The sequence below is a fragment of the Hemibagrus wyckioides genome, linkage group LG08 (genome assembly GCF_019097595.1).
Source record: "Hemibagrus wyckioides isolate EC202008001 linkage group LG08, SWU_Hwy_1.0, whole genome shotgun sequence".
In the NCBI taxonomy this organism is placed as follows: domain Eukaryota; kingdom Metazoa; phylum Chordata; class Actinopteri; order Siluriformes; family Bagridae; genus Hemibagrus; species Hemibagrus wyckioides.
In genome coordinates this window covers 2,466,660-2,477,079 of record NC_080717.1, presented here as the reverse complement: position 1 = coordinate 2,477,079, position 10,420 = coordinate 2,466,660, and the positions used below count along the sequence as shown (strand labels likewise).

Below are 10,420 nucleotides of genomic sequence, written 5' to 3'. Positions count from 1 at the left end.
CAGAAAAGATTAGTAATGATTATTGATATAACACAATCCTCTCAGAAATCCTGTTAGTTAGCTAGCTTTAGCATTGGCAATATACTGTATAGCACTGAATAATATAGATCATTGAATTAAATATCTATAAATATATATTTAAATATCCTGTCAGCTTACAACATGTTAGTTATAACCACTTATTAATGAGTCAAATGTGGATATCAGGCTTTAGCAATGGTAAAAATAATCCATGAGAATATTTTTAAGAAAGAAAGCCTGTCAGAATTCCGGTCACGTTAGCCAAGATAAGCTAGCAGGCTAACACTTTGAATATTTATTAATATGACTTAAGATCCCATCAGCTTATATCAACTTGACAGCTCACTTTAGCTTTGAATAATATAATTCATGAATATAAGTAAAATACTGTATCCTCAGGCAAGATAGCACATAAGCTAACTTTCTGACATGATTTTTATTTTTAAAAATAATACCAAATATTACAAACATTAATTAATGAGTTAAAATCATCTAATGATTGCTGTTAGGTTAACTCATGTTAGCTAGACATGTTAGGATTTTGCGCTGACAAATAGAAATTATGGAAATATATTTTAGATCTCAGATCCTGTCAGAAAGCTGATGTTCCATAAAATAAAAAAGAAATGCTCCCAGAAAACATGTTATTTTGTCAGCTAGTTGGCTAAAAAGTTAAGATATTGTGAAGGAAATTCTTTTGCTAGTTAGCGGATGATCATTTATTAATATGACTCAGAAATCCTGTCAGAATGTGTTAACTAGGTGGCTAGCTGTTGTAAGGACAAATTACTCATGAATATAAATGAATAATCCTCTCAGAAATGTCTTCATGGACATTACTATAACTTTAAAATGCTGCAAGTAGTCTTGCCTGCTAGCTTGCTAACAAAATTCGTGAAGATGCATAATTCCAAAGGAACTCCACATCTTCACTACTAGCAGCTACAAAAATGGATAAAATCTGAAGAAAGAAAAAAAAAAAAAAGACAAAACGTACAAACAAGATAGATTTTATTCAGCCCTAGCATGATGCTAGCGCTGCTATTGTACAATTCGGATCCATTCATATCTCTGCAGTAACAAAATTATGAATGTTTTCAAGTTCCATACAAAAGGTGTGATGTATTGATGGTCACCGATTCCTGATTCAACCAGCACAGGTCAAACATACCGAGGTCAACACAATACTCGACCTCGGTCATGAATATTTAGCATCATCACACTCCTGAAAATATACACAGTAAAACAGAAATAAAAATAAAAAACTGCCAGATAGACGTGGCAGCGTGTGGAAGAGCGAGGAAAGCGATCATCCATCTGCGGCGTGTCGGTCTGAGGGTTTCCTCTGAGGCAGGAATAAAGTCAGAGCACCGTTCATCATCATCTTCCACCTAAAGAAAGGCCACGTATAAATAAAATTTATTTTAGATGTAAGTAGGCTAACCTAAGCTGATACTAGCTAACATGTCTAAGAATCGTTGTCATGGTTACAGTGTGAGCATCACATGATATTCGGCATATAGTTCTGTATACAGCAGGTCCTCGGTTTACGGCGTCCTCGACCTACGGCGTTTCGTGGTTACATCGCCATCTCCCATATATTTAAGAAAGTCTTGTTCCATCATTCCAACGTACGGCTTTTGCGACGTTAAAACAAATTTCGCGTGGGAACTAGTTGGCGAGCGGAGTGGACGAATACGTCGTCACGCGGTGCTATACAAGGAAGATGGCTGTGTTAGCGTAGGTGAGTTGAGGACCCCCTGTATTTATGTAAAATACAGATTTTAATTATTTAAACAAAATATATATATATTAGTGAATATGTTAGATTAACATTTATACGTGATGTAAAAATTATTTCCTAATACAATATATGAAATAATATCATGTACTGAACTTCAGTAAAAAAAAAAGTACAATTTAAATAATTATTTTAGGATAAAATAATATTTTATTCGTCCCAAAGCAGGGAAATTTGCCTAGTATTTTTTTTATTTAAATATTTAAAATATTACCATCATAAAATAAGGTCTTTTAATAAATCACATTTAATCAATTTTTTATATAACATTTGTGGTTATAAAATAAGAAAAATATTAATATATACTAACATTAATGTATAAAAAAGTCAATTATTTTATTAAAACATTTTGCAATTTTAAAGATTGCGTACAAACACATCAAGGTTTCCCGTTTAATTTTTGTGTTACTTTTTATGTATAAGAATAAAGCAATAATATATGTTACTTATATATATTATTATATTATACATTACATTCTTTATAATATATTTATTTATTAATAATTTTATATTATGAGGTCACGTTGTCCAGCTTCATCCACTGAGCATCACTCACCTCTGAATCCTCGGCCTCCTCCAAATCCTCCTCCTCTTCCTCCTCCTCCTCTTCCTCCTCTGAACCCTCCCCCTCCTCGACCTCCTCCAAATCCTCCTCCAAAACCTCCTCCGCGACCACCACCACCTCCTCGGCCCCCTCGGAACCCACCTACACACACACGCGCACTCATCAACCATTCACACACTCCTGCATAATATCTCAAATCTCAAAATACCTAAACACCCAGGAGCGTGTGTGTGTGTGTGTGTACATACCTCCTCGTCCTCCACCTCGTCCTCCACCTCTGCCTCCTCGTGGAGGTCCTTTCTCACCCGGCGGTCTCGGGAGGAATCTTTGGAGTGGCAGCAGCTTTGCCGGGTCGATGTAGAACTGAAAAACCCAAGAATATTAAGATGAAGTGAATTTAAAGTTTCTGTAAATTGATGTAAAATACCGAAAACTTGGCCGCAGAACACGGAAAAGTGACAGAAAACAGTACAAACGTAGGTGGATTTCTCTATTTTATATAAACTAACCTGCTCCAAAATTATTGGCGCTCCTGGTGAAAGAGGCCAGGAAAAGTTCAAAAACCTTAATTATCAGAGATAATTTTGTGGAAATCTGAGCAACCCTGAGACTGAAACATTCCTGTTTTCATCCTTCTTAATGAAGGACACCAACACTTCTGAAGAATTATCAAAATGTCTTATATCAGCATACACTGATCAGCCATAACACTGACCACTGAAGTGAATAAGACTGAGTATCTCCTCATCATGGCCCCTGTTAGTGGGTGGGATATATTAGGCAGCAAGTCAACATTTTGTCCTCAAAGTTGATGTTAGAAGCAGGAAAAATGAACAAGCGTAAGGATTTGAGCGAGTTTGACAAAGGGCCAAACTGTGATGGCTAGACCACTGGATCAGAGCAACTCCAAAACTGCAGCTCTTGTGGGGTGTTCCCGGTCTGCAGTGGTCAGTATCTATCAAAAGTGGTCCAAGGAAGAAACAGCGGTGAACCGGTGACAGGGTCATGGACGATCAAGGCTCATTGATGCACATGGGGAGTGAAGGCTGGCCCGTGTGATCCGATCCAACAGACGAGCTACTGTTGATCAAATGGCTGAAGACGTTGATGCTGGTTCTGATAGAAAGGGGTCAGAATACACAGTGCAGGATGGGTGGTGGCTCAAGTGGTTAAGGCTCTGGGTCGTTGACCGGAAGATCAGGGGTTCAAGCCCCAGCACCGCCAAGTTGCCACTGTTGGGCCCTTGAGCAAGGCCCTTAACCCTCTCTGCTCCAGGGGCGCCGTATCATGGCTGACCCTGCGCTCTGACCCCAACCTCCAAGGATGGGATATGCGAAGAAAGAATTTCACTGTGCTGTAATGTATATGTGACAAATAAAGGCTGTTTCGTTTCGTCAGGGCTGTTTTGGCAGCAAAAGGCGGACCAATACAATATTAGGCAGTTGGTCATAATGTTCTGGCTGATGGGTGTATATTCAGGGAAATGCAATCAAATAGACAACAAAATATTTACTCTACTTGCAGTCTAGGTCTTTTTTCTTGTTCTGAGGAAAATCCTCCTCATATCATTGTGAGCTCAGGTTCATGATGAAGCCTTGTCTTTAGACTTTATAATTATTTCTGGTGATGGTTTTATTGTAAGATTAAAAACAGGGAGATGAAAACTACTGAATATTACAGGGTGCTAGATACGACAGTCCAGACTCGGCTTCAGCTTCTACAGGCTTTTTGTGTGTGATAAATCCATAAACACCAAACACGCACCTTCTGTAACTTCTTGAACGACGATGCCTTCATGTTTTCTGACAGTTTGACTGAAAAATACTGCAGCAGTAATTAAGGAACATTAAGAAAATAGGAATCGAAGAAGCTAGGGTGCAGATTAACGAGAATTCTAAAAAAATATATATATATCTGAAGGATACAAAGTCTCTGAGCTGGCCGAAGATCTCGTCCACTTTACCGATCTGCTCTTTGTTCTCCAGATACACGGGAGCGTTGAAGTAGGGCACCTTGTTTTCCTCCGTCACACACTTACACACAATGTCGTCTTCACACGGATGCATGAACTCTCCCAGTGCTACACACACACACATCACACACAATACAACATTTACATCAGATCATATGACTAGTTAAATGGCTACAGCATGCGCATCAAAGCACAAACATGTCCGAAAAGGATTAAGCCTCATTATTTCTTGGTTTGTGTCTGGTGCACAAGAAATCTGAACTAAAACCTCAACCTCCATACCGACAACATATTCTGGAGGTCCATAATCCTGCTGTCTGTTAAATCCTCCTCTGCCACCTCCTCTTCCTCCAAATCCTCTTCCTCCTCCACCTCCTCTATTAAATCCTCCTCCTCGGCCTCCTCTTCCTCCTCCTCCACGGAAAGACATCTTCAAGCAAGAGATCTGACCAACAGAGACATGGAAAAACAGAGAAAATGAAGAAGTTTGGTGGCCAGATGTTGTCCAGTTTGGTCTAACACACCTGAGCAGGTCCAGCAGAGATAATAACTTGAGGATAATCAGTAAAAATACACAACAAACAAAGCCAAACATGATCATATAATAATGAAATTTGCTTAATATATAAATATAACGAAGGAAAGGCTACATAACAACATCAAGCAACCTCATGCTCTCGTGCTGCTCGTTTAGCCACCTAGCATCGGACAACGATTTCACTTCGATTTATATGTTTCTAACATTTTAACACACTCGATCGAAAGCCGAAATAGAAGAAGATCAATTTGAGGAAAGAATAAACTGATGATACAAACCTAATAAATAAACACACGGCTGCTTATTCTTTTAGATTAGCGGCGCTGCGTTCAGTTTACACGCTGCTGGAGCAAACCCATGCGGCCATCGGTGCCGGAAATGAGTAGCTGTCGCAAAACGAAGCGGAATGACGTATGTCAGCTCAGTTGCTGTAGTTGAAACGGAGGTTCTTTTTCTTTCTTTCTTTCTTTCTTTCTTTCTTTCTTTCTTTCTTTCTTTCTCTCTATATTCATACCGAATGAAAACATTAATTTGCATATGAAGAAAAACAACAACAAAAACAACAAATCAAGTATAGAGTCTGTGAACGTTATGACAAATGGAGAAGATTAATGAATAAAAAGTAGTTATGATAGATATTTGAGGTCTCGTAGATAGAAAAGTTCAAGTTGAAATAGAAAAGAATATTACAAGATTAAAAGAAAGTCTTTTTCTTTTTGCTGATGATTGAGCATTATGAAAAATATAATGTGTAGGGATGTTCATGGCATATTTTGGCTATTTAATTCATATTATATACAATTTTTATTGTATATTTTGATAATTATTTGATGGTTTCCTCTGCTCTACCCTGTGAATGTAATTTAACATAAAAAAATTTAACATAAAAATATAATGTTTAGTAAAAATAAAGCATAAAAATAACAAGATGTGTGAGAAAAAACTAGTGACCCTCATTCCTTCAGCTTCAGCAAGTGCTAGTTTAACTCAGTGAAGTCAAGTTGCCCTATCCAAGATGGCGGCCTTGATGACGCGTCTAGCGCATGCTAACCATGCAGTAGGCCTGTCTTTCTGCAGAACCAGCAGCAGGGGGCAGTAAATATCCACGAAGCTCCAGCTTAACTTGAAGGTTTCATTCGCTTCTTCTCCTGGGAGGAAGCAGCTGCTTGAGCTTCATTTGGATTCTGATCAGGGGATGCTCGGCTCTGCGGGGTCCGCACGTGGGGGAGGCCGTATCTGTAAATAGCAGCCGAGTTCCTTCCTCTTCCTCTGATCTTCCTCTTCTTCTACTACTGCTTCCCTGTTTTTTTTCCTCCAGCTTTCCCTTAACGCCTCTGGCAACTGTCAGCATAAGTGCGTGGGAACACGAGAGCAGAAGTGTGTAGAACAAATACACCAAAATGTACAGAGAGAGAGAGAGAGAGCAGAACACTAAGTGTAGTAGCACAGCCTGCTCCAGGTTATTATCCCGTGTTATATACCCTGCACCACAGATACCTTCATATGCTTTCATTGTTCCCCTTCAGCCTTTTAGAGGATAAATTCACACTCCATGACTAAGGCTAAATGGAGTTCACTAAATCCTAGCTGTGGAAGTCGGACTCGAAATATCGCTCCCTTTGGGGGAAAGTTGTGCAGGCTGTGGGTGGCCTGCTGCTTACTGATTACTCTCCTCTCAGAGACAGCTCGAGCCTTCAAAAAAAGAAAAAAGAAAGAAAAAAGGAAAATAAAAGTCAGCAGTAAAATTGGATTAAAAATAGACGGAATACACACTTAAAGTGCTCTGTTCTGGCACAACGTGTTCTGTGGAGGATGAAAGAGCGTTAAAAAAAAGAATTACGCTGATGAAAAATAATTATAGTGTGTGTGTGTGTGTGTGAGAGAGAGAGAGAGAGTGTGTGCTTAGCCTGTTTGTCTGGAAAACCTGTATATTGCAGGGCCATAGGCTATTTATTTATTCATATTTTTATTTATTTATTTATTTATTCATTCATTCATTCATTCATTCATTCATTCATTCATTTATTTATTTATTTATGTATATATGTATGTTAATTATAGTTTACTCCTAATTGGCAGGTAAAAGGTTAGATTAAACAGCTGTTTTGTAAATTTTAAAATAATTTAATTCAGCGTTAATTCCTGAATTAGCTAAGTTAAGCTTTGTTAATTGTGTTTAATTGCAGTTTAGTTGTTCAGGTCACACAGGATTGGGTCATATCAGAGATTTCACTGTATACAGGCTTAGGTATAGCAAGGCTCGTGAGTTACCTTTTAAGGAAAAGGGGGCGGTGCTGAGAAGCTGAGTTAGGGGCGGGTCTAATTGCTGGACTTCCATTGTAGGAGTTTGATTGTATGGAAACATGGTGATATTGAGACTTTTGGTTTTAATACAATGTGAAAAATTAAAATCACAAGACTATAAGAAGTATAAAAGTACACTGATCAGTTACGATAATCAGTGTATCATCCATACGTTATACTGCTCCAGATAATAAACCCCAAATTATTTACCTGTGTTCCAGTCAGATCCGAGGCCCGTGTGATTCCGGAGCCGCTCCTACATCGTGCTGCATCGATTTACCTGTTCACTAATCCGTGATTGTCACAACGGTCAGTCAGATTAGGGGTAAAAGAGGCGGCGTGGCCTCCGAGGATAGTAATGGGGGGGAGGCCTGTTAATTGCTGCTGACTACTGAAAGTAAATGAATTATCGATTAGATTCTAACACTCGCTCTTCTGTACTTCCACTGCGTTACAAATCCTTATAGCGTTAAAAATTCCCCTGCTGGTGTAAGTACATTTCCTCTGTCACGGAATAATACACACACACACACACACACACACACACACACCGCTAAGCAGCTCATTAGACTGAAAAGTCTTGCTTGTTTGCTTGTTTTTTGCCTGGATAAGAAAAGAGGATTTTTATATCTGGGGCACTATATAGGGTGCTTAAAGCTTTAATATCAGATCTAGTGCACTATATAGGGAACTTAAAGCTTTAAAATGCAATCTAGTGCACTATATAGGGAACTTAAAGCTTTAAAATGCAATCTAGTGCACTATATAGGGGGCTTAAAGCTTTAATATCAGATCTAGTGCACTATATAGGGAACTTAAAGCTTTAAAATGCAATCTAGTGCACTATATAGGGAGCTTAAAGCTTTAATATCAGATCTAGTGCATTATATAGGGAGCATACAGCTTTAATATCAGATCTAGTGCACTATATAGGGGGCTTAAAGCTTTAATATCAGATCTAGTACACTATATAGGGAACTTAAAGCTTTAATATCAGGTCTAGTGAATTATATAGGGAACTTAAAGCTTTAATATCAGGTCTAGTGAACTATATAGGGAGCATAAAGCTTTAATATCAGATCTAGTGTACTATATAGGGGGCTTAAAGCTTTAATATCAGATCTAGTGTACTATATAGGGAGCTTAAAGCTTTAATATCAGATCTAGTGCATTATATAGGGAGCATACAGCTTTAATATCAGATCTAGTGTACTATATAGGGAACTTAAAGCTTTAAAATGCAATCTAGTGCACTATATAGGGAGCTTAAAGCTTTAATATCAGATCTAGTGCATTATATAGGGAGCATACAGCTTTAATATCAGATCTAGTGCACTATATAGGGAACTTAAAGCTTTAAAACGCAATCTACTGTACTATATAGGGAGCTTAAAGCTTTATTATTGGATCTAGTGCACTATATAGGGAGCTTAAAGCTTTAATATGCAATCTAATGCACTATATAGGGAGCTTAAAACTTTATTATTGGATCTAGTGCACTATATAGGGAGCTTAAAGCTTTAATATCTGATCTACAGCACTATATAGGGAGCTTAAAGCTGTAATATTAGATCTAGTGCACTATATAGGAAGCTTAAATCTTTATTATTAGATATAGAGCACTATATAGGGAGCTTAAAGCTTTAATATTAGATCTAGTGCACTATATAGGAAGCTTAAATCTTTATTATTAGATCTAGAGCACTATATAGGGAGCTTAAAGCTTTAATATTAGATCTAGTGCACTATATAGGGAGCTTAAAGCTTTAAAATTAGTGCACTAAATCAGCTCTTCAGCAAAATGTGTGATTTTTTCTGTCTCTGTTGTAGCCTGTAAGAAAAAAGGAAAGGGCGCAGTCGTGAGCGGTGTTGAATTCTGACTCGAGACGTCCCGCTCCGCCGTCATTATTCTGAACATTGATCTTTCCAGCTGCGCCTCAGTCTGAAATGGTCTATAAACTAAATGCAACACCACATAACAGTGTTTCTATTCACACACAGTAGGCGCCGAGGCCTCCAGATTGGTGTGTGTGTGTGTGTGTGTACACTGCCTGACAGGGTGAGGGAATTCACATCGGCAGGACTTCTGATGGTTAGTTAGAGTCACATTGCATGGCGTCTTTGTCTGAAACGTTTCAGTAAATTACGAGGGAAATAAAAGGGCGAGGAAGAGACAGATTCCAGTTTGGCTTCCTTTGATGGCGCAGATGCAATTTAGTCAAAATCACTGCAGCGTCTGGAGTGTGACTTCACGTCTGTTCATACTCACAGAGAGATAGAGAGAGAGAGAGAGAGAGATGCAGGAGGTGTGGCCTATGTCTCTGTCAGTCTCAGTGAAGGAGGTGTGGCCTCTGTACATGTCAGTCTTAGCAAAGGAGGTGTGGCCTCTGTGTATATCAGTGGTATGGCCTCTATGTATATTAGTCTCAGTGAAGGATGTGTGGCCTCTACACCTGTGACTCTTAGTGAAGGAGGTGTGGCTTCTAGACCTGTCAGTCTCAATTAAGGAGGTGTGGCCTCTATGTGTATCAGTCTCAGTGAAGGAAGTGTGGCCTCTATGTGTATCAGTCTCAGTGAAAGAGGTGTGGCCTCTACACCTGTGAGTCTCAGTGAAGGAGGTGTGGCTTCTAAAATTGTTAGTCTCAGTTAAGGAGGTATGGCCTCTATGTGTATCTGTCACAGTGAAGGATGTGTGGCCTCTACACCTGTCAGTCTCAGCAAAGGAGGTGTGGCCTCTACACCTATCAGTCACAGTGAAGGAGGTGTGGCCTCTGTACATGTCAGTCCCAGTGAAGGAGGTGTGCCCTCTGTACATGTCAGTCTTAGCAAAGGACATGTGGCTTCTTTGTATATCAAAGGTGTGGCCTCTATGTATATCAATCTCAGTTAAGGACACCTCAATCTCAGTGATGGAGGTGTAGCCTCTACACCTGTGAATCTCAGTGAAGGAGGTGTGGCCTCTATGTCTATCAGTCTCAGTGGAGGAGGCATGGCCTCTGTACCTGTCAGTCGCAGTGAAGGAGGTGTGGCCTCTGTACCTGTCAGTCTCAGTGAAGGAGGTTTGGCCTCTACACCTGTGTGTGTCAATGAAGGAGGTGTGGCCTCTGTACCTGTCAGTCTCAGTAAGGGAGGTGTGGCCTCTACACCTGTAAGTCTCAATGAACGAGGTGTGGCCTCTGTGTCTATCAGTCTCAGTGAAGGAGGTGTGGTCTCTACACC

The 10,420-nt window shown here is 39.4% G+C and overlaps 1 protein-coding gene across 1 annotated transcript; it reads right to left on the bottom strand.

The window, feature by feature from the left end:
- Positions 1–1,015: 1,015 nt before the first annotated feature.
- On the bottom strand, positions 1,016–5,309 carry gar1 (GAR1 homolog, ribonucleoprotein). The gene is made up of 7 exons (XM_058396233.1): positions 5,176–5,309; positions 4,642–4,804; positions 4,313–4,467; positions 4,152–4,211; positions 2,636–2,750; positions 2,379–2,528; positions 1,016–1,412 (listed from the first exon to the last, which is right to left on the bottom strand). The coding sequence occupies exons 2-7, from the start codon at positions 4,787–4,789 to the stop codon at positions 1,402–1,404; spliced, it is 639 nt and encodes a 212-aa protein (XP_058252216.1). The 5' UTR covers positions 4,790–4,804; positions 5,176–5,309; the 3' UTR covers positions 1,016–1,401.
- Between the last annotated feature and the right edge of the window lie 5,111 nt (positions 5,310–10,420).

What these genes read in the sequence shown, in the direction of transcription:
- gar1 (XM_058396233.1), bottom strand. Translation starts at nt 4,789, where the DNA reads ATGTCTTTCCGTGGAGGAGGAGGAAGAGGAGGCCGAGGAGGAGGATTT. An exon ending in ACCTCCAGAATATGTTGTCG is followed by an intron (nt 4,468 to 4,641) that starts GTATGGAGGTTG and finishes GTGTGTGTGTAG; the next exon opens with CACTGGGAGAGTTCATGCAT. An exon ending in TCGGCCAGCTCAGAGACTTT is followed by an intron (nt 4,212 to 4,312) that starts GTATCCTTCAGA and finishes TTACTGCTGCAG; the next exon opens with TATTTTTCAGTCAAACTGTC.